At 36.3% G+C, this 24,314-nt stretch overlaps 1 protein-coding gene across 2 annotated transcripts in view; it reads left to right on the forward strand.

Moving 5' to 3' along the window:
- flt1 (fms related receptor tyrosine kinase 1) overlaps nt 1–24,314 on the forward strand; it is a 45,551-nt gene that overhangs the window by 8,219 nt on the left and 13,018 nt on the right. For both annotated transcript variants that reach the window (XM_056364869.1, XM_056364870.1), the window contains exons 5-12: nt 2,211–2,376; nt 2,511–2,647; nt 3,846–4,017; nt 4,230–4,347; nt 4,730–4,899; nt 5,021–5,168; nt 11,267–11,390; nt 11,939–12,047. In XM_056364869.1, coding sequence (XP_056220844.1) covers nt 2,211–2,376; nt 2,511–2,647; nt 3,846–4,017; nt 4,230–4,347; nt 4,730–4,899; nt 5,021–5,168; nt 11,267–11,390; nt 11,939–12,047 — 1,144 coding nt within the window. The remainder of the gene's footprint in view (nt 1–2,210; nt 2,377–2,510; nt 2,648–3,845; nt 4,018–4,229; nt 4,348–4,729; nt 4,900–5,020; nt 5,169–11,266; nt 11,391–11,938; nt 12,048–24,314) is intronic.

Below are 24,314 nucleotides of genomic sequence, written 5' to 3' on the forward strand. Positions count from 1 at the left end.
ACATTATAGGACAAATAAGACCCTGAATATCATATCCTACTGGTTCTCCAGACTCTAAATATGATCTTAAAAAACACACATAGTTGGACATCAACACACAGACACACACACACAGACACACACACACACACACACACACACACACACACACACACACACACACACACACACACACACACAGGTTTTTGTCTTGCTTCCATCTCCTCCCAAATGCCTGGAACCACTAAGGTAATTATTCTAAAATTAGTTTTCCTCCTCTTCCTTCATCTCCTTCTTCCTCCTCTAACCTGCGCTGGCCCGTCTGAACCAGGAATCCACTCACTGTCACAGCCTCTGGAGTGTTTTTTTCCTGGAAGGATTTAGCACTTTGCTTGGATCTTTAACATGACCCTTCTCAGCGGGAACAATACCCAGGAGGCTCTGCTGTCTCTCGCTCTGGCCGTGAAAGTGACCAGCAAGTCCGGAGGTCCGGGATGATGGGGTCGACCTGGGGTTCCAGTCAAAATGTCTATATCCTGCGGCAACAGGATGCGAGGAGATCGACTGGAGTCACGTTTCTCATATCCTGACTCCCCGTAACTCGTTCACTCCTCCCCTTGTTTCCACCTCCACCACCGCCTCCACCTTTGCCTCGCCTCAATGTAGGGTTATGAGATGGGCGTAAGAGGGGCAGAGAGGGCACTAAGGGCACTCCGATGGGGCTTCAGTAAGTTTGGGAGGAGGGAAGAGTGGGAAGCATTGGGGAGGAGGGGGGTCTACCTGCTCCCTTGAGAGTGGGTGGGAGGCTTCCACTGTGTCACAGTAACATTTCCTTGTGGCTGCCTCCAAGAAAACAACAAGGTTACACAGTTACACAAGTGTCCGTGTCAAGGTAGCCAAGAAATTAGATTATAAAACCAACACTGTGCGAATATAGTCAGCTTCATTTTGAATTTCCTTCAGGAAGTTTTTCATGTGACCAAAAAATTTTACTGGTCCCAAAAAGGACTTACCACACTCTTCCTTTAACCTGAAGTGGCTCTGTTCATTATACACACAAGTCCAAACCAGGATTAAACCCAAGAGGAGTTTGAGTTGAGCAGCAGTAGAAAAATCTGCAGTTGCACAAGAAACCAGTCACACAAACCCCACGCTAATTTCTTCAAGCCAATCTATTTTTGCACCTATTGCATCGCTCCACTGCACATTTTGTGTAATACTCAGTTTAAAATGAACTTCTGCAACTGAATAACATTGCCTGGTTTTCTTCTGTATTAAAACAAAGAAGAGAACAAGCGAGAATCAGTAAAGACTCAATCAAAACTGTGGACCTGAGACTTGGATTTGCGTCAGAGCAATGAGGTTTTGAGATTTGTTTTGGTTTGTACAATAAAATGTGACCATTTTAATGGAAAAACATTCCATCTTAAGTTTTGACAATAAGAAACGAATAAGACAGCAATGGACAGACCTTGCATGCCCTTTTTTCAAGGACTCGTGTAGGTCTATGTAAAAGCACAATTTTGAAAGGACAATGATGAAATGCCATATCAATGCAACGGTTAACATTCAGACACCTGAAAGACTTGCATGTGACATTTGTTTAACGATAACTTGACTTAAATTGTGATTCCATAAAGTTCGAGGACACAAAAGAAGCAGATTTCAAAAAGAATGATGGAAAATCAAAGCAGTAGAAGAGGTGGTATGCCAGAAACACTGGGTCCTACAATTACCATAATGCAATTAAATAGTGTACTTAATTAGACCCTCCCTGAATCTTAAATGCCCACTTCTTTCAAACGGCACACATCTAGTTTGTAATTTTTTTAAAAAAACATCCTTAGCCCAAGCTAAGATGACATCATCAGGGTTATTTTCTCATATTTCAGAAAGTTCCTCTAGAGTCACAGAGATGATATATTTTTCTGTGGAACTGCATTGACTATTTTTCTGTGGAAATGATGCACATGCAATCAGTACCTATTTCTTTCCATCACATCACCATATTCCTTCCCTATTCCCATTTATTTTAATAGTTTATATATATATATATATATATATATATAGTGTATAAAAATGAGTAATCTGTGGCTCTGATGTTGCCTAATTTTTCGTCCGGTATGTGTCATTTCAGATGTGCTCAGTGTAATTGAAATGTGTCAGAGCTGCTTTTCTCACAGCGATGGTGAAATATTTGATGGGTGTTGTTCTCCTCCCTCTTCCTACAGTTCCCCAACCACAGCCTGAGTCCAGACCAGAGGAACATTATCTGGAACAGCAAGCAGGGCTTCACTATCCGAACTCCCACCTTCTATTACATAGGCCTCTTCTTCTGCCAGACGATCACCGATGGCGTGACATACATGTCACAGAAATACTTTGTACACAGACCAGGTAAGCACGCGCTCTGCAGCAGTACACACTTCACATGTAAACATGTAGGTGTGTATCAGTGATATCAGTGGAAAAACCCCAGTTCTCTCTGACTTCTGTATATTTCTTTTTTTCTCCCTCTCTCTTCACCCCAGTGAGTAACATCATGGAGGTGTATCTGAACAGCAGTGGTCCTGTGCAGGCTCTGAAGGGAAAGAGACTGGTCTTGAACTGCACTGCCACTGGGGAGTTGAACACCAGAGTCAACATCACCTGGGACTACCCTGGAAAGGTCAGACCTGCACTAGAGTGGAGACCGCAGAAGCACAGTTTTAAAATGACAGATGACCTATGACAGAAACTGGGCAGGAGTGTGTTAATGTGTTACCCCCCAGAGAACAGTATATCTCTATGGTAACCTAGCAGGCTGGTAAAGGTGCCTGCCTAGGACTGCCAGCGTGCCTTTAAGCAACAACCATCCTCCATGTAATAGTCAGTAGAAACATTAGCATAAGAGATTATGATAAGGATTGTTGGATGTGACGTTCCCTTTAATATCAATCTGCAGTGATCGCAGTACTTTACCGCTTTCTAATAAGGTATATGTCATTAGGAGTGAATGTCTTGTAACTAATGACTTTATCATTAGTTACATAAAACTCTATGCGTGCACTTGCTGGACTGGAGGACTTATCACAAATACTCCTCAATTTGTGGACGGTTTGGCTGTACATCAGAAACTACAGAGCATCTTGTTAAATTTTAACAACAATGCTGCAGAGCAACAATTTATAACTTCTGACTTGACATTAATATTAAAGGTCTGTGGGTTTCTTACTGTCTGTTAGTCAAGTCCGGGGAGATGAATTGTAATAAGTTGTTAATAAATGGATTTAGTAGTTTTTCTCCTCTTCTCTTCTTTTTTAAATGAATTTATTTGGCCTTATTTGCATTTTTCCCACATAGTTTGACAGTAGAGACAGACAGGGAAATGTCAGCAAAGGTCCCCGGCTGGGATCGAACCAAAACCGAAAGATTTCATGGTATGTGCCTTCCAAGGCACCTGGGGCGCGGCCGTTTAAAACGGTGCCGGATGAGGATATGCACCAGCCAGACGTATTATTCATAACCTGGCAATCCACTTATTAATGTCCTATTACAATTTTAACCCTTTACAAAGTATGCCTTATAAAAACTAAGAAACATTCCAAAAAGTACAAGTAACATCATATGTATTAAGAATAATATCATATATCATTATATGTAATAAGAAATATCCACACAGATACAGTATATGAACATACCAGCCTTAAGATACGTGTTGCTACTGAGTGAATGCCTTGTTACTCCAGTTATTTTGATTTTAATGTCAAAGATTCAGTCAAAGGATGCAGCACTTTGAGTTCACAGCTTTTCAAAAATAAATTTGAAGGACACACAGGTGAGCTTTCAGTGTTAATAGTCTGGCTTTTCTCCCACTTAATCTTCAGATTAACAACTCCGGCTTCACTTCCAAGAGGCTCCTGAAGCACAGAACGCACATGTTGTTCTACAGTATTCTGACCATCCCGAAGCTCCAGCGATCAGACCGAGGGCTCTACACATGCCGAGTCACCAGCGGTGAAAAAACCAAGCAACAGAAAGTCACTGTCACTGTCTATGGTGAGTGTCCTCCAATAAAACTCCCTGATATTCGTCCACGGAACAGTACAGATTACTCATTTATATATTTATATCTTAAGTGAGTTTCATTCTGAGGTTTTCTTGTGACACAGACTCTGAATCACTGTCAAGGGTGTCAAAATAATGATCAAACTTTGCCATTTGATTACACAACCTAACATGAATGTGGCCATGCAATTCTTCAATTCTAGACCGCCCATTTATCCATCTGAAGCCCAGACATGGATCTGTGATGGAGGCTCAAGCAGGACAGAAATCTTACAGAATCTCTCCCAAACTAAGAGCATTCCCTGCCCCTGAAGTCATCTGGTAAGAGATCGCACTGAACCCTGTGCCCTCAGATCAGAAGCCCGTGCCTCTGTGTTCGCACCTCATCACGTTTAGAGTTTCCTCTGTAGTGTTTCACTCCCTTTTTTTTTTTTTTTTTGCCTCCCTTTGTTATTGGCTAAATAAGGCATGTTTATAAATCTGTTTTAATCTCTGGCAAACTTTCAGAACCATTTGATAGGAAAAGCCTGATGATGTTTGTTTAAGCACTGATACATTGTTTATCATATTTAGCCATCACAGTTATTCGTTCTGTAATATTATGATTCCAAATTGTTTTCTCTCTCATTAAACTTTGGTCACACGGGGGTCAGCCTTAAAACTGGGATTCCTAACTTTCCCAAACTCGTTTTTTTTCTGACAGGTTTAAGGACGGCATGGTGGCAGCAGAGCAATGCTCCCGATACCACATGGATGGGAATTCCCTGGTGATCCGGGATGTTGCAGAGGAGGATGCTGGGAAGTACACTGTCCTGGTACGAATCCAGGAACACGGACTCTACCAGAATCTCACACTCACACTTGCCGTCAACGGTGAGAAACAAGAAGATAATCCCCCAGCAGCCATCTTCAGCTCTAACTGCCCCACCCCCCCTTCAGGGATTAAACTTTGCTCATGTATCTGTGTGTTTGTGTGGGCTTTTCTGTTTCACAGTGAGTCCTCAGATAGGGGAGAAAGCGGTGTCGTTGCAGGACCCAGGCTCTGTGCCGCGGGGGAGCAGGCAAGCCCTGCACTGCACATCCCATGGAGTCCCTCCTCCACACATCCAGTGGCTCTGGCATCCCTGCCCATCCAAAGGCCTGTAAGTAGCCCAGACGACACAGAAGATACAGCCTAGTGTGCACATTAAGATTTTGCCTCAAAGATTATCAGTAAACCATCCATAGATCATGATATCTTGCACCTTGGATATTACCGAGGGTATTACCATATTGGATATATTACCATACCAGCTGGAATTATAGTAAACTTCACTATTGAATAGTATAAAAACCTTTAAACCTTTCTTTACAAAATAGCACATAATGTGTCAAAGCTCACACCAGGTCAAATATAGTTCATGTAAACATGAGTATACATCCATACTGAGTTCTCTGTATTATTTGTGGTTGATTTGACACACTTAGATTTTTAATCAAATTAAACTGCAGAAGGCAAAACCAGCAAAAAATATAAAACATGTTGATTTGGGAAAAAAAAACATTTTTGAGGCCATTCGTGGTATTTATTTGAACTGCAAAGGCTAAAAATAATATCACTATATGTTACAAACCCGTGCAAAAAAATGTTTGTTTTATGTTATCTGGCGGTGTGTGTCTGTGTGTGTGTGTGTGATTTTTGAAAAACGAGACATGTTTTGTCTATTTCAGCATGTGTTCAGACAGCGTTTCCTTCTTGTAACCAGAACAGATGCCTTTGGGGGCCTTTCATGTGCGGGAATGTGTGAAAATGTGTGTGTGTTTATTTGTGTGTATATGCGCCCACAATTTGTGTGTGTTTCATCATGTCTGTGTTTGTATGTTTGCTTGCTTGTACGACTCTTTCCCCATATGTTTGTTCTCTCACTGTCCATGTGTCCCTTTCCATATGTTTGTTTAAGTGCATACAAATGTGCAGTCTTTGCTTTGTGTGTATGTGTCAGTGCGTGTGTGTGTGTGTGTGTGTGTGTGTGTGTGCCTGGTACATTCACAGACACAGTACACAGTGTATCTCAGACTTGAAAGGACAGAGAAAAAAACACACTTCAATAGAGGCCAGTTCCGTGCTCTCAGTCACGATTTGTTGGTTTCCAAATCAAACGCTATGATTTAATGAATTTCCTGTCCAGGACGCAGGGTGAGAGGCCTGTTTATTATTGTGATTGCACACTGCATCCTGTGATGCTTTTTCTTATATCTGACACACACACTATATATAAAGTTCTCATGAGAAATGGCCCAACCCAGTGATGCACACACACGCGCGCGCATGAGTACTCAAGCAGGCACTTGGCAGAAACATTGATTGAGTTGTTCTTGGAGGTCAGACACTTATTGTGTTGCTCATGACCAAGTCAGAAAGGTTAAGTATTACCTGAGAGCAACCACAGCAGCCGCCCATACTCTATTCCCCCTCCGAGACACACTGACATCATCGGTGTACTTGACCCTTAACCCCGGCACTCTCACATGGCGCCATGCCGAGGTGCCTTCGCTGTGGTTTCATCCGTCCGTCTCTGCCAAATGCCAAGTGTAATCTACATAATGTACATGAGCAATGTTGTTGACCAGCTGGCACTTTCACACTGAAACTGGACAGGGTGATACACACTATTCATCCTGCAGAAATGTTACCTGTTACCTAGATTATCTGCTGCATATTCAGACAATATATTTAGATATTGAGGTAAAACAAATATCTTTGGGAAATTTGTTGTATTTCATCATGTCACATGCAATCTACACATGGAGGAACATTTTTCTCAGTACCACCTAATGTGTGATCAATTAGTTGAATGATTGCAAATTGAAATGTATTCCAGTCTGTAAGTAATTACACAAACACGCAACAAAAAAAGGCAGCTACTCCAAACAAAAAGAAAAAGATTTCTGCAGACTGAGAAGGTGCACAAGGAAGCTGCAGCTTAAAGCACACTAATGTTGCAACACATTACATTGGGCTCTGTACTGACTGACGTTATTACTTTACTTTAAGTCCCTCTATTTAGCATTCATAAGCAGGATATACTTGGTTTATAACATTTGTTTACTAATGTATTGATGAACAACTCTAACTATCTATAATTATCCTAAATAGTCCTTTTGGCACCCACAAGTGTAGGCTGCTGTACAGATACAGAGCAGATAATTAATGACGATATAGTAAAGCACAGTTGTAATAGAATGAAATATGTCTCGCAGGAGAAGCTTTAATTGTTGAAAATAAAGTAAATACTTAAAGCTGTCCTTACAGCTTCGTACAACTACATTATAGTGTGGTATAAACTATTAAATGTTTATAAATGCTGAATAAGGGGTCTTGAAGTAACGTCTTACCCTGGTGGACATATGGTCCTTTGTAAAGCTCTGTTCTGGTTCTGGTTCTAGTTCTGGTTCTGCTTCAGTGTCTTGAGTGTGTTTCTTTAGACCAGTTTTTGGCTGGATCCTCACTAGGCCCTTGTTCTTTGCAGCCCGGCTGCACCGCGAGCCTGACGCCGCGCTGGAGGAGGCCCAGGGACAGTGGACCAGGCTGGGCCAGGCTGATGGGGGGCCTCACGCCTGGGTCCTGGGTCCACTCCTCGGTCTGGCCCTGGGAACCACAGCGCTCTTATCTGGCCCGGGCAGGAGGCGCACTGGGCTTCCTGTGCGAAAATCAGAGCGCTTTTCCTCTCGTTGTTTGGCTTCCTCTCCGATGTGAGACGCTTCCCAGCAGCGTGATTGTCCCTTCGTCTTCAAACGTGGCACAGTCCGCTTCCTCAAGAGCTTGATCTATTCTTGAGAGCCCCCCCACCCCTTCCCCCATCTCTGCTGCCCCTGACACATACCTTTCCTACCCCTTCCCTCACCAGCTCTGCCCTCCACCCCAACCCAGCATCCTCCACCTTTACAGAAGAACAACTCCCCATCGCCTCCTACCCTGGAGCCCACCCCCTCCACACACTCATCAGTGCTTCTGCAAAGTAGCCAGAACCCTCAGTGACATAACCAGTGATCCTAAGTGATGATCCTGTGCTTGCTATACTGGTGTGGAAAGTGAGGAAAGTGACTTGGAACACTGCTGAGCAGTGAAGACCAGGACTCACAGGAAACAAGGAGAAAAATAAGCCACATCACTAAGGATACAAGGACACCTGCTTTACTGATCATTTATTTATTTATTTCCTTCATTTCCCTTCATTTCAGCCCTCCCCTCGCACCTAGCCATCCTGTAGTTGTTTATGCTTTTTTACATTTCACAGACATTTTGAGCCAGAAGAAGTGCAATTCCATCCATCCACCAGCCACATTTCTGGAGCTGCTTTGCTTGTTTTTTGTGTCCTAGAGTGGTACTATAATGGGTGCATGAACCGTGCCTGTCTCAAGCCCTGATCTGATTCTGACATCCACAAAAGCTGTGAGTTTCTGTTCCGATTTTTAGCCACCGGTAGAAGGTCAAATGTGCTCACCATGGACGGGCGAAACAAGAGAGAGGACAAGCTTTGTGTTGTTCACTATGGGATGCCTACAGTTCTCTATTAAAAGACTGAAGGTCAGCAGACGCCTACCATGTAGGAAGTCTCCACAGACCAGAGACTATGACTGCCCTCTGTCATATTATGTCATCCCATGTCAAAATGTCTTCTGTTTGTGTGTCAAATGATGTCAGTATAACAGCCTTTTGTCTTTGTATTGAAAATTAATTAAAAAATCTAGATGTGTGTTTGATACTACAAGCCATTTTAAGAGAATGAGTGCTTAGTAAAGTCCATTTCTGTGTGTGTGTGTGTGTGTGTGTGTGTGTGCGTGCGTGTGTGTGTGTAAAGCTGGCATAAGCATGTGCATGCTTGTGCAAGAATATCTGTGTGAGCGTGTGTGTGTGTGTGTGTGTGTGTGTGTGTGTGTGTGTGTGTGTGCGTGTGTGTTCATGTCCCATTCTACGGGTGTCTCCCAATGTGATCCATTCCTTGTATACAGATGTTCTATGAGTAATATATGAATCTAATATTTAATAATTTTATACAACTAACTTACATATGACGAATGACAATATTTGCCAACTTTGTATGAATCTGTTAAGATGTACTGAAGTGTTGTATCAGTTGTTTGTGTTTTTGCATTAAACTTTGCTTATATTTGTGTATTGCTTTATACAGCTCTGGTTATTTTGGGGTAGAGACAGGAACGGACAGGGACAGTATACAAGTGTATTTTAGGCGGAGAAAGAGGACAGGAAGAAAAGGCAGGAGATGACCCCCACTGATACACAACTTGGAGCAGTTCATTCATATTTCCAGGCAGCTGCTCACCCTGTTGACAGGCACACACTGTGTGAATGTGGCTGTGGTGTGACTGTGTGTGTGTGTGCACGTGTTCATTTTCTGTGTCTAACCACGTTTATGTCCCTACATCCATGTAACTAATCATATGTGTGTCATTTTGATTGAGAAAGCTTTTCCCGGGAAGAATGGGAGTGCTAGGTGGCGCAACCTGTCTGATGGTTGTCATGTGTACGTGTGTGACGTGTGTGTGTGTGTGTGACGTGTGTGTGTGTGTGTGTGTGTGTGTGTGTGTGTGTGTGTACGCGTGGGCATCCGTGCGTGTATGTGTGTGTGTGTGTGTCAGGCTCAAACTGTCATGCACAGGGTGGGTTCCATATTATCTAGATGCCAAGAGGAAGGGCAATCAAGGAGCAGAGAGGAATCAACCTCAGGGAGGAGATCAGGACAGACAGAGACAGCGAGCAGAGAGAGGCAGTGACACATCCATAAACAGGCAGAGGATCAATGAACACTGTGGAAATGATCGTTTACAATGACGAAAATGGGTGATGTCTAAATAATGAAACTGAATTCTTTGGATCATGAGATCTGCCTCCATTATTCTCCTCCATAGATAGATAGAATAAAAGTAATGCCTTATTTAAAGTAAAGTAATATCAATTAATAATAAAAATGATAATAATATTCCAATAATATGACATACATGTAGATTATATAATAACGTAGGACTTTTACATGCAACAGTATTTTTTCAGAGTGGTATGACATGAGTTAGCCCAGAATTTCTTTCTACTTAAACAATTTAAGTAACTATTACTCAAAAATATATTTAATCATTTTAGCCTGGGCCACTGCAGTCAAAAACAATGCTTAAGTGTGAGGATTCACGATACTTTACGGTATTTGATTTTTCTCTCAGACAAAGTGAGATACCTGAAAACAAAACTTACTGTAATGGGCATTTTCCATTAGGCTACTTAACTGACTTAATTACTTGTTGAATAATTAATAAAATAATCAATAGTTTAATGACTAATTAAAACTAATCATTGGTTGCATCAATCTGATTACACAGTTTTTTTCTAAATCTTGAGAATATCAGCATTGATTGACCAATTGTTTAAAACACAGTATATATATGTTTTTATATATATATACATACTGTATGTAGATGTAGATGATCTTGCTACTTCTTCATTACATTACATTTACAGGAAAAGGCTGATTCAAACCCAAATTAGATCAAATATACTTGAATATTTCAGCAGTACTTAATAACTGTTTTGAGAGATAGTAAGTAGATAAAATATCTAGTGCATCTTCATCTCCTCTAATGCACCTTTTTACTGATCAAGCATTGATTGTGTTTTGAGGTCCCTTCCCAGCTCCTGTGCAATTTCAGTTTTTCATCTTAAGGAGATGTGAGTAAATAAGTCACAGAGCATATTGCATAAGCTCCAGTTCCCACAGCTCCACTGGTGTGTAATCTATTGATTTAGACTTGTGAGAGTCATTGACAGGGACAGGAACTCGAGTCCTGGAGATGTGGGATGATTTGTTAAGAATGGAAGGAAGCTGATCCACAGGATGACAATACCACCTCTGCATCCTCCATAAATGAACAATCCAGCATTACATAGCACTGCAAAGATCCACTATTGTCAGCCTGTTAGACTGGGAAAGAGGATGTGATGCTATTGATAAAAATGGATTGGTGATGATGATGGTTATATGAATGACGATGGAGATAAGATCAAGCAGCAACGATCAAGGCGTTTCCCTGGTGTTCTTGTCTTCCTCTTGCGGAGCACAGCTGTGAAAAACACACACACACACACACACACACACACACACACACACACACACACACCTGGAAGCTGTGTAAAATGACTTGTGTCAACACAGCTGAATCCCTGTCCCTCTCCGCATCCTCCTCCCTCAAGGTGTGTGTGTCCAACATCGTCCTCCCTATGGCGCCCTGTGACAGAGAGTCTCCCCGCCACGTCCACACACAACCACATCCTGAGTGTTACTCACAGACAGGAAGTTCTTCAGGGGAAAAAAAAGGTAGGTAAAGCACTGGGATACACACTGTGACTGACAGAGGAGCCATGATTGGTTAGTAACAGATTTTTTCAGTCACCACAACAGCACTCAAGGTACAACTGTGGAAAAAGATTTTAGTTGCAATTATCAGCAGAGTCTTTAACAAAAACTGAATAAAGTTCACCGAATTTCAATATCCACTCCACTCCAATTCCACTCTCTCTCTCTCTCTCTCTCTCTCTCTGACACACACACACAGACACACACACACACACACACACACACACACACACACACACACACACACACACACACACACACACACACCTAAATTAATACTGTTAACAGTTTGCATGTCGAGCTGCCTACTGTGTTGGAAGTGGGCAGGAGGTCTGGCTCAGAGACTCCTATTGTCCACTCAGTGGGCCAATGGAAAATATGATTCCTGCCATCAGTGGCAGAGGTAATGAGCCTGATGAATGTTCGTGCATGCGTGTGTGTGTGTGTGTGTGTGTTGCATAGTGTGCTAAGAGCTGGTTTGTTCATGCGGATGTTTGTGCTCTCCATAGACAGTGGGGGTCCTGACTGTGGCAGAGGCCTTTGTGTCTGGAGTGTATCGCTGCATTGCCTCCAACTCTGCAGGCAAAGACCAGCTAGATATCCACTTCTACATCACAGGTGATCCAACACAAAATCAATCATATCCTCAGATATATAACTTTTTTTTTTTTTCTTTGTCCCTCTCTTGTCGACATCTGGGAATTTTTTTTTTCAAATCGTAAAAAAAATGAAAGTAAAAGAAAAAATGATTTTAAGTTTCATAGCCAACCTTTCACTCCTCAATATCCTCTTTCTTAAAATAACTAGTTTCATTCTTATTTCTGTCATCTGTCATTGCTTCTCTCACAACAGCTGACCCACTTGATGCTTTGTCATAGGTCAAGGCATAATAATGTCAAGAAACATTATAGTATAGTAAGGCATAAAAATATCTGGAAATGTCACACTATAAAAAACATCATAGTATAGCAAAGCATAAAAAACTCCACTACGAAATTTTTCAACCTGGGATTAAATGTAGTATAGTATGGCATAGAAATGTCAAAAAACGTCATAGTATAGTTTGGCACATGGCAAGAAGTTTCTGAGTTCAATCCCGGGCTGAGAAATTTCGTTGTGGAGTTTATATGTTCTCCCAGTGCCCATGTCGTCTCTCATCTCCAAAGACATGCACAATAGGTCAACTGGCAACCCTAACTGATGTTTTTTGACCTTTTTATGACATAATATATATTTTTTTATTATAATTCTTTATTAAAATTATAGAATAAGTCACCCTTTCACTCCTCAGTATCCTCTTTCTTAAAATAACTAGTTTCAGTCTTCTCTCTGTCATTGTTTTTTCAACAGCTGACCCACTTGATGCTTTGTCATAGGTCAAAGCATAATAATGTAAAAAAATATTGTAGTATAGTAAAGCATAAAAATGTCGTACTGTAGTTTGACATAAAACGTCATAATATAGTATAGCATAAAAATGTCAAAAAACATCATACAATGAAAACATCAGTTAGGGTTGCCAATTAGCTTATTGGGCATGTCTTCGCACAAGAGAACCTACGTGCGCACTGGGAGAACATACAAACTCTACAAAGAAATTTCTCACCCTGGGATTGAACTCACAACCTTCTTATTGCAAAGCAACAGCTCTAACCATTGTTTATCCCCATATAGCATGTCATATTAAAGCATCGCGACATCAAAGTATAGTAAGGCCTAAAAATATTTCAAAAAACGTCATAGTATAGTATGGCATAAAATTTCAGAAAACGTCATAGTATAGTAAGGCATAAACATTTCAAAAACATCATAGTATAATATTGCATTAAAAGGTTTAAAAACATCATAGTATAGCATGGCATGAAAATGACCAAAAATGTCATGGTATAGTATGGCATGAAATTTAAAAAAACGTCATAGTATAAAATTAAAAAAAAACCTCATGTATCGTATGGCATAAAATGTCAAAACACGTCACAGTATAGTATTGCATAATAATGTCAAAAAACGTCAGAGTATAGTATGGCATAAAATCTAAAAACGTCATAGTATAGTATGGCAAAAAAATATCAAAAAACATCATAGAATGAAAACATCAGTTAGGGTTGACAATTGACTTATCATGCATGTCTTCGCACAACAAAACCTACACGCACACAGGGAGAACATACAAACTCTACAAAAATATATCTCAGCCTGGGATTGAACTCACAACTTTCTTATTGCAAAGGAGCAGTTCTAACCAGTGTACTATTGACTCTCCCCATATATCTCATCATATTAAAGCAAGAAGACGTCATAGTATAGTGAGGCCTAAAAATGTCAAAAAAACGTCATAGTATAGTATGGAATAAAAAGGTTTAAAAACGTCAAGTATAGTATGACAAAAAGGTTTGAAAACGTCATAGTATAGTAAGGCATAAAAATTTCAAAAAACGTCATATTATAGTATGGCATAAAATGTCAAAACACCTCAAAGTATAGTATGGCATTAAATGTCAAAAAAACATCATGGCATAGTATGGCATAAATTTTCAAAAAACGTTATAGTATAGTAAGGCCTAAAAATGTAAAAAAAACATCATAGTATAGTATGGCATAAAAAGTCAAAAAACGTTATAGTATAGTATGGAATAAAAATGCCAAAAAGCGTCATAGTATAGTAAGGCATAAATTTTCAAAAAACGTCATAGTATAGTAAGGCATAAAATGTCAAAAAAACGTCATAGTATAATATGACATAAAAAGGCTTAAAAACGTCATAGTATAGTATGACATAAAAAGGTTTAAAAACGTCATAGTATAGAAAGGCATAAAAATTTCAAAAAACGTCATATTATAGTATGGCATAAAATGTCAAAACACCTCAAAGTATAGTATGGCATTAAATGTCAAAAAACATCGTGGTATAGTATGGCATAAACTTTCAAAAAACGTTATAGTATAATATGGCATAAAATTTCAAAAAACGTCATAGTATAATAAGGCCTAAAAATGTAAAAAAAAAACATCATAGTATAGTATGGCATAAAATTTTCAAAAAACGTCATAGTATAGTATGGCATAAAAAGGCTTAAAAACGTCAAAGTATATTATGACATAAAAAGGTTTAAAAACGTCATAGTATAGTAAGGCATAAAAATTTCAAAAAACATCATAGTATAGTAAGGCCTAAAAATGTCAAAAAACATCATAGTATAGTAAGGCCTAAAAATGTCAAAAAACGTCATAGTATAGTAAGGCCTAAAAATGTAAAAAAAAACATCATAGTATAGTATGGCATAAAAATGTCAAAAAACATCATAGTATAGTAAGGCATAAAAAGTCAAAAAACGTCATAGTATAGTATGGCATAAAAATGTCAAAAAACGTCATAGTATAGTAAGGCATAAATTTTCAAAAAACGTCATAGTATAGTAAGGCATAAAATGTCATAAAAACGTCATAGTATAGTATAGCATAAATTTTCAAAAAACGTCATAGTATAGTATGGCATAAAAAGGTTTAAAAACGTCATAGTATAGTATGGCATAAAATGTCAAAACACGTCACAGTATAGTATTGCATAATAATGTCAAAAAACGTCATAGTATAGTATGGCATAAAATGTCAAAAAACGTCATAGTATAGTATGGCATAAAATGTCAAAAAACGTCATAGTATAGTATGGCATAAAATGTCAAAAAACGTCATAGTATAAAATTAAAAAAAAAAACATCATGGCATAGTATGGCATAAATTTTCTAAACAAAAAACGAAAAAAATGTCATAGAATGAAAACATCAGTTAGGGTTGCCAATTAGCTTATTATGCATGTCTTCGCACAAGAGAACCTATGTGCGCACTGGAAGAACATACAAACTCTACAAAGAAATTACTCAGCCTGGGATTGAACTCACAACCTTAATATTGCAAAGTAACAGTTCTAAACCGTGTGCTATTGTTTCTCCCTGTATAGCACATCATATTAAAGCATGAAGACATCAAAGTATAGTAAGGCCTAAAAATGTAAAAAAAAACATCATAGTATAGTATGGCATAAATTTTCAAAAAACGTCATAGTATAGTATGGCATAAATTTTCAAAAAACGTCATAGTATAGTATGGCTTAAAATGTCAAAAAACATCATAGTATAGTAAGGCCTAAAAATCTAAAAAAAAACCATCATAGTATAGTATGGCATAAAAAGTCAAAAAACGTCATAGTATAGTATGGCATAAAATGTCAAAAAACGTCATAGTATAGTATGGCATAAAATATCAAAAAACGTCATAGTATAGTATGGCCTAAAAATCAAAAAAAAAAAACGTCATGGTATAGTATGGCATAAAATGTCAAAAAAACGTCATAGTATAGAATGGCATAAAATGTCAAAAAACGTCATAGTATAGTAAGGCCTAATAATGTAAAAAAAAAACATCATAGTATAGTATGGCATAAATTTTCAAAAAACGTCATAGTATAGTAAGGCCTAATAATGTAAAAAAAAACATCATAGTATAGTATGGCATAAATTTTCAAAAAACGTCATAGTATAGTATGGCATAAAATGTCAAAAAACATCATAGTATAGTATGGCATAAAATGTCAAAAAACATCATAGTATAGTAAGGCCTAAAAATCTAAAAAAAAACCATCATAGTATAGTATGGCATAAAAAGTCAAAAAACGTCATAGTATAGTATGGCATAAAATGTCAAAAAACGTCATAGTATAGTATGGCATAAAAAGGTAATAAAACATCATAGTATAGTATAACATAAAATTTAAAAAAACGTCATAGTATAGTATGCCATAAATTTTCAAAAAACGTCATAGTATAATATTGTATTAAAAGGTTTAAAAACATCATAGTATAACATGGCATGAAAATGCCCAAAAATGTCATAGTATAGTATGGCATAAGAATTTCAAAAAACACCAGTTAGCGTTGCCAATTGACCTATTCTGCATGTCTTTGGAGATAAGAAGCGATATGGGCACTGGGAGAACACACAAACTTCACAAAGAAATTTCTCAGTTTGGGATTGAACTCATGACCTTCCTATTGCAAAGCAACAGTGCTAACCACTGTACTATTGTTTTTCCTGAAACATGTCCAAAAAATGCCCAAAAATGTCATAGTTTAGCTTGGCGTAACATTTAAAAAAGTCATAGTATAGTATGGCATAAAAATTTCAAAAAATGTCATAGAATGAAAACATCAGCTAGGGTTGCCAATTAGCTTATTATGCATGTCTTCGCACAAGAGAACCTATGTGCGCACTGGGAGAACATACAAACTCTACAAAGAAATTACTCAGCCTGGGATTGAACTCACAACCTTCTTATTACAAAGCAACAGTTCTAAACAGTGTGCTATTGTTTCTCCCTGTATAGCACATCATATTAAAGCATCAAGACATCGAAGTATAGTAAGGCCTAAAAATGTAAAAAAAAATGTCACAGTATAGTATGGCACAAAAACGTCATAGTATAGTATGGCATAAATTTTCAAAAAACGTCATAGTATAGTATGGCCTATAAATTAAAAAAAAAAAACGTCATAGTATAATATGGCATAAAATGTCAAAAAACATCATAGTATAGTAAGGCCTAAAAATCTAAAAAAAAACGTCATAGTATAGTATGGCATAAATTTTCAAAAAACGTCACAGTATAGTATGGCATAAATTTTCAAAAAACGTCATAGTATAGTATGGCATAAAAAGGTTTAAAAACGTCATAGTATAGTATGGCATAAAATGTCAAAACACGTCACAGTATAGTATTGCATAATAATGTCAAAAAACGTCATAGTATAGTATGGCATAAAATGTCAAAAAAACGTCATAGTATAGTATGGCATAAAATGTCATAGTATAGTATGGCATAAAATGTCAAAAAACGTCATAGTATAGAAAGGCATAAATTTTCTAAACAAAAAACGAAAAAAATGTCATAGAATGAAAACATCAGTTAGGGTTGCCAATTAGCTTATTATGCATGTCTTCGCACAAGAGAACCTATGTGCGCACTGGAAGAACATACAAACTCTACAAAGAAATTACTCAGCCTGGGATTGAACTCACAACCTTAATATTGCAAAGTAACAGTTCTAAACCGTGTGCTATTGTTTCTCCCTGTATAGCACATCATATTAAAGCATGAAGACATCAAAGTATAGTAAGGCCTAAAAATGTAAAAAAAAAAAATGTCACAGTATAGTATGGCATAAATTTTCAAAAAACGTTATAGTATGGCATAAAATGTCAAAAAACGTCATACTATAATAAGGCCTAAAAATGTAAAAAAAAAACATCATAGTATAGTATGGCATAAATTTTCAAAAAACGTCATAGTATAGTATGGCATAAAATGTCAAAAAGCATCATAGTATAGTAAGGCCTAAAAATCTAAAAAAAACCCATCATAGTATAGTATGGCATAAAAAGTCAAAAGACGTCATAGTATAGTATGGCATAAAAAGTCAAAAAACGTCATAGTATAGTATGGCATAAAATATCAAAAAACGTCATAGTATAGTATGGCCTAAAAATCAAAAAAAAAAAACGTCATGGTATAGTATGGCATAAAATGTCAAAAAAACGTCATAGTATAGAATGGCATAAAATGTCAAAAAACGTCATAGTATAGTAAGGCCTAATAATGTAAAAAAAAAACATCATAGTATAGTATGGCATAAATTTTCAAAAAACGTCATAGTATAGTATGGCATAAATTTTCAAAAAACGTCATAGTATAGTATGGCATAAAATGTCAAAAAACATCATAGTATAGTATGGCATAAAATGTCAAAAAACATCATAGTATAGTAAGGCCTAAAAATCAAAAAAAAAACCATCATAGTATAGTATGGCATAAAAAGTCAAAAAACGTCATAGTATAGTATGGCATAAAATGTCAAAAAACGTCATAGTATAGTATGGCATAAAAAGGTAATAAAACATCATAGTATAGTATAACATAAAATTTAAAAACGTCATAGTATAGTATGCCATAAATTTTCAAAAAACGTCATAGTATAATATTGTATTAAAAGGTTTAAAAACATCATAGTATAACATGGCATGAAAATGCCCAAAAATGTCATAGTATAGTATGGCATAAAAATTTCAAAAAACACCAGTTAGCGTTGCCAATTGACCTATTCTGCATGTCTTTGGAGATAAGAAGCGATATGGGCACTGGGAGAACACACAAACTTCACAAACAAATTTCTCAGTTTGGGATTGAACTCATGACCTTCCTATTGCAAAGCAACAGTGCTAACCACTGTACTATTGTTTCTCCTGAAACATGTCCAAAAAATGCCCAAAAATGTCATAGTTTAGCTTGGCGTAACATTTAAAAAAGTCATAGTATAGTATGGCATAAAAATTTCAAAAAATGTCATAGAATGAAAACATCAGCTAGGGTTGCCAATTAGCTTATTATGCATGTCTTCGCACAAGAGAACCTATGTGCGCACTGGGAGAACATACAAACTCTACAAAGAAATTACTCAGCCTGGGATTGAACTCACAACCTTCTTATTACAAAGCAACAGTTCTAAACAGTGTGCTATTGTTTCTCCCTGTATAGCACATCATATTAAAGCATCAAGACATCGAAGTATAGTAAGGCCTAAAAATGTAAAAAAAAATGTCACAGTATAGTATGGCACAAAAACGTCATAGTATAGTATGGCATAAATTTTCAAAAAACGTCATAGTATAGTATGGCCTAAAAATCTAAAAAAAAAACGTCATAGTATAATATGGCATAAAATGTCAAAAAACATCATAGTATAGTAAGGCCTAAAAATCTAAAAAAAAACGTCATAGTATAGTATGGCATAAATTTTCAAAAAACGTCACAGTATAGTATGGCATAAAAATGTCAAAAAACATCATAGTATAGTATGGCATAAAAATGTCAAAAAACGTCATAGTATAGTATGGCATAAAATGTCAAAAAACGTCATAGTATAGTATGGCATAAAATGTCAAAAAACGTCATAGTATAGTATGGCATAAAATGTCAAAAAACGTCATGGTATAGTAAGGCCTAAATTTAAAAAAAACGCCATACTATACTATGGCATAAAATGTCAGAAAATGTCATAGTATAGTATGGCATAAAATGTCAAAAAACATCATAGTATAGTAAGGCCTAAAAATAAAAAAAAAACCCATCATAGTATATAGTATGGCATAAAAAGTCAAAAAACGTCATAGTATAGAATGGCATAAAATGTCAAAAAACGTCATAGTATAGTAAGGCCTAATAATGTAAAAAAAAAAACATCATAGTATAGTATGGCATAAATTTTCAAAAAACGTCATAGTATAGTATGGCATAAATTTTCAAAAAACGTCATAGTATAGTATGGCATAAAATGTCAAAAAACATCATAGTATAGTATGGCATAAAATGTCAAAAAACATCATAGTATAGTAAGGCCTAAAAATCAAAAAAAAAACCATCATAGTATAGTATGGCATAAAAAGTCAAAAAACGTCATAGTATAGTATGGCATAAAATGTCAAAAAACGTCATAGTATAGTATGGCATAAAAAGGTAATAAAACATCATAGTATAGTATAACATAAAATTTTAAAAAACGTCATAGTATAGTATGCCATAAATTTTCAAAAAACGTCATAGTATAATATTGTATTAAAAGGTTTAAAAACATCATAGTATAACATGGCATGAAAATGCCCAAAAATGTCATAGTATAGTATGGCATAAAAATTTCAAAAAACACCAGTTAGCGTTGCCAATTGACCTATTCTGCATGTCTTTGGAGATAAGAAGCGATATGGGCACTGGGAGAACACACAAACTTCACAAACAAATTTCTCAGTTTGGGATTGAACTCATGACCTTCCTATTGCAAAGCAACAGTGCTAACCACTGTACTATTGTTTCTCCTGAAACATGTCCAAAAAATGCCCAAAAATGTCATAGTTTAGCTTGGCGTAACATTTAAAAAAGTCATAGTATAGTATGGCATAAAAATTTCAAAAAATGTCATAGAATGAAAACATCAGCTAGGGTTGCCAATTAGCTTATTATGCATGTCTTCGCACAAGAGAACCTATGTGCGCACTGGGAGAACATACAAACTCTACAAAGAAATTACTCAGCCTGGGATTGAACTCACAACCTTCTTATTACAAAGCAACAGTTCTAAACAGTGTGCTATTGTTTCTCCCTGTATAGCACATCATATTAAAGCATCAAGACATCGAAGTATAGTAAGGCCTAAAAATGTAAAAAAAAATGTCACAGTATAGTATGGCACAAAAACGTCATAGTATAGTATGGCATAAATTTTCAAAAAACGTCATAGTATAGTATGGCCTAAAAATCTAAAAAAAAAAAACGTCATAGTACAATATGGCATAAAATGTCAAAAAACATCATAGTATAGTAAGGCCTAAAAATCTAAAAAAAAACATCATAGTATAGTATGGCATAAATTTTCAAAAAACGTCACAGTATAGTATGGCATAAAAGTGTCAAAAAACATCATAGTATAGTATGGCATAAAAATGTCAAAAAACGTCATAGTATAGTATGGCATAAAATGTCAAAAAAACGTCATAGTATAGTATGGCATAAAATGTCATAAAATGTCATAGTATAGTATGGCATAAAATGTCAAAAAACGTCATGGTATAGTAAGGCCTAAATTTAAAAAAAACGCCATACTATACTATGGCATAAAATGTCAGAAAATGTCATAGTATAGTATGGCATAAAATGTCAAAAAACATCATAGTATAGTAAGGCCTAAAAATAAAAAAAAAAACCCATCATAGTATATAGTATGGCATAAAAAGTCAAAAAACGTCATAGTATAGTATGGCATAAAATGTCAAAAAACGTCATAGTATACTATGGCATAAAATGTCAAAAAACGTCATAGTATAATATGGCATAAAAAGTCAAAAAACGTCATAGTATAGTCTGGCATAAAATGTCAAAAAACATCATAATATAGTATAACATAAAATTTCAAAAAACATCATAGTATAGTATGGCATAATTTTTCAAAAAACGTCATAGTATAATATTGTATTAAAAGGTTTAAAAACATCATAGTATAACATGGCATGAAAATGCCCAAAAATGTCATAGTATAGTATGGCCTAAATTTTCAAAAAACGTCATAGTATAGTGTGGCATAAAAATTTCAAAAAACACCAGTTAGCGTTGCCAATTGACCTATTCTGCATGTCTTTGGAGATAAGAAGCGATATGGGCACTGGGAGAACACACAAACTTCACAAAGAAATTTCTATGTATAGTAGTATAGTATGGCACTAAAACGTCATAGTATAGTATGGCATAAAAATCTAAAAAAACGTCATAGTATAGTATGGCATAAATTTTCAAAAACGTCATAGTATAGTATGGCATAAAAATGTCAAAAAACATTATAGTATAGTTTGGCATAAAAATGTCAAAAAACGTCATAGTATAGTATGGCATAAAATGTCAAAAAACGCCATACTATACTATGGCATAAAATGTCAGAAAACGTCATAATATAGTATGGCATAAAATGTCAAAAAACGTCATAGTATAGTATGGCATAAAATGTCAGAAAATGTCATAGTATAGTATGGCATAAAATGTCAAAAAAACGTCATAGTATAGTAAGGCATAAATTTTCAAAAAACGCCATACTATACTATGGCATAAAATGTCAGAAAACGTCATAGTATAGTATGGCATAAAATGTCAAAAAACGTCATAGTATAGTATGGCATAAAATGTCAGAAAATGTCATAGTATAGTATGGCATAAAATGTCAAAAAAACGTCATAGTATAGTAAGGCATAAATTTTCAAAAAACGCCATACTATACTATGGCATAAAATGTCAGAAAACGTCATAGTATAGTATGGCATAAAATGTCAAAAAACGTCATAGTATAGTATGGCATAAAATGTCAGAAAATGTCATAGTATAGTATGGCCTAAAATGTCAAAAAACATCATAGTATAGTAAGGCCTAAAAATCTAAAAAAAACCCATCATAGTATAGTATGGCATAAAATGTCAAAAAACGCCATACTATACTATGGCATAAAATGTCAGAAAACGTCATAGTATAGTATGGCATAAAATGTCAAAAAACGTCATAGTATAGTATGGCATAAAATGTCAGAAAATGTCATAGTATAGTATGGCATAAAATGTCAAAAAACGTCATAGTATAGTATGGCCTAAAAATCTAAAAAAAACCCATCATAGTATAGTATGGCATAGAAAGTAAAAAAAACGTCATAGTATAGTATGGCATAAAATGTCAAAAAAAGTCATAGTATAATATTGCATAAAACAGTTTAAAAACATCATAGTATAGTATGGCATAAAATTTCACTGTATAGTAAGGCATAATAATGTCATAGTATAGTAAAGCATAAAATTTCCAAAAATGTCATAGTATAGTATGGCATGAAAATGCCAAAAAACGTTATAGCATAGTAAAGCATCAAAACGTCAGTTAAGGTTGCCAATTAACCTATTGTGCCTGTCTTTGGTGACGAGAACCAACGTGGGCACTGAGAGATCATATGAACTCCATTAAGAAATTTCTCAGCTTGGGATTAAACTCACAACCTTCTCGTTGCGAAGCAACAGTTCTAACCAGTGTACTATTGTTTCTCCACATATATGTCATCATATATTAAAAAAAAAAAAAAAATTGTCATATAGTAAGGCATAATAATGTCATTGTATAGTAAGGCATGAAAATGTCAGTTAGGGTTGTCAATTAACCTATTTTGCATGTCCTCAGGCTTCGGAACCAACATGGGTTCAGGGAGAACATTCACACTCCACAAAGCACCAGTTCTAACCAGTGTACTACTTTGTCTCCCCATATTTATCATCATACATTAAACAATGAAGACTTCAAAGTACGATAAGGCATAAAATGTCATAGTATAGTAAGGCAAAAAATGTCATAGTATTCGTGGTGACCTCTGTCATGGGATTTTTTTTTTTTTTACTCCTGCTAGCAACCTTACTGAGCCTATACCAACAGATGCAGCCACTTCACAAACTTTATTTAGTGAATATAAACTAGGTCTTGATTTTGTAAATAGTAAGCCTATAGGCTAATAGTAATAAGCAACAGCCACACTCATTGTTGATAAAGAATAAGGAATTTAATAAATCTCAACAGGGCTGCCGGCTTCTGTGCAGTCCAGCCACACTGGTCCCAAAGAACTTGTTCGTCATCTCCAGGTAGAACAATTGGAAAATGCAAACACCGACATACAGTATAAAAAAAATCAATCCAATAAATCTAAGAGAGAACAGCAACAACCGCTCTTGGCAGTAGAGTGCACACCGTCTCCAGATGCAGCTGATTGCCATTGGTATGGGGGTGTGTGCCAGGTGCTTCAGGTGGTGCCGCGTCGATTTTGTCGAATTTAGAAATGTGTTAAAATAGATATCTATATTGTTGTATTTCACCACTATATCCCAGAGAAAACTTTCAATTTGGATAGGAGATGTGCAGCAGCACTAAATAAATCAATGCATAATATAACGACATGAAAAAACATTAATTGGCAATTGGATAGTTACCAATGCTTCTCTATACTGTATGATGTCTTTTTTACTTCACTACGCCTACATTTATCTGATAATCTGTTTTAGCTTTCAAATAAATAGATAAATAAATGAAGATTAAAACTACCATACAGCTTCCAAGCAAAGTTCAGTAGCACTTACCTATTTTTTCCACTGCTTGAGATCCCAAACAATGTAATTATATATGATGTTCGTGGAGCCTGTAGGTGGTAGAATGCTGGCCCCTTGTATATACTAGGGCCAGCATTCTACTACATACATATATATATATATATATAAATA

The sequence above is a fragment of the Seriola aureovittata genome, chromosome 20 (assembly GCF_021018895.1).
Source record: "Seriola aureovittata isolate HTS-2021-v1 ecotype China chromosome 20, ASM2101889v1, whole genome shotgun sequence".
NCBI lineage: Eukaryota > Metazoa > Chordata > Actinopteri > Carangiformes > Carangidae > Seriola > Seriola aureovittata.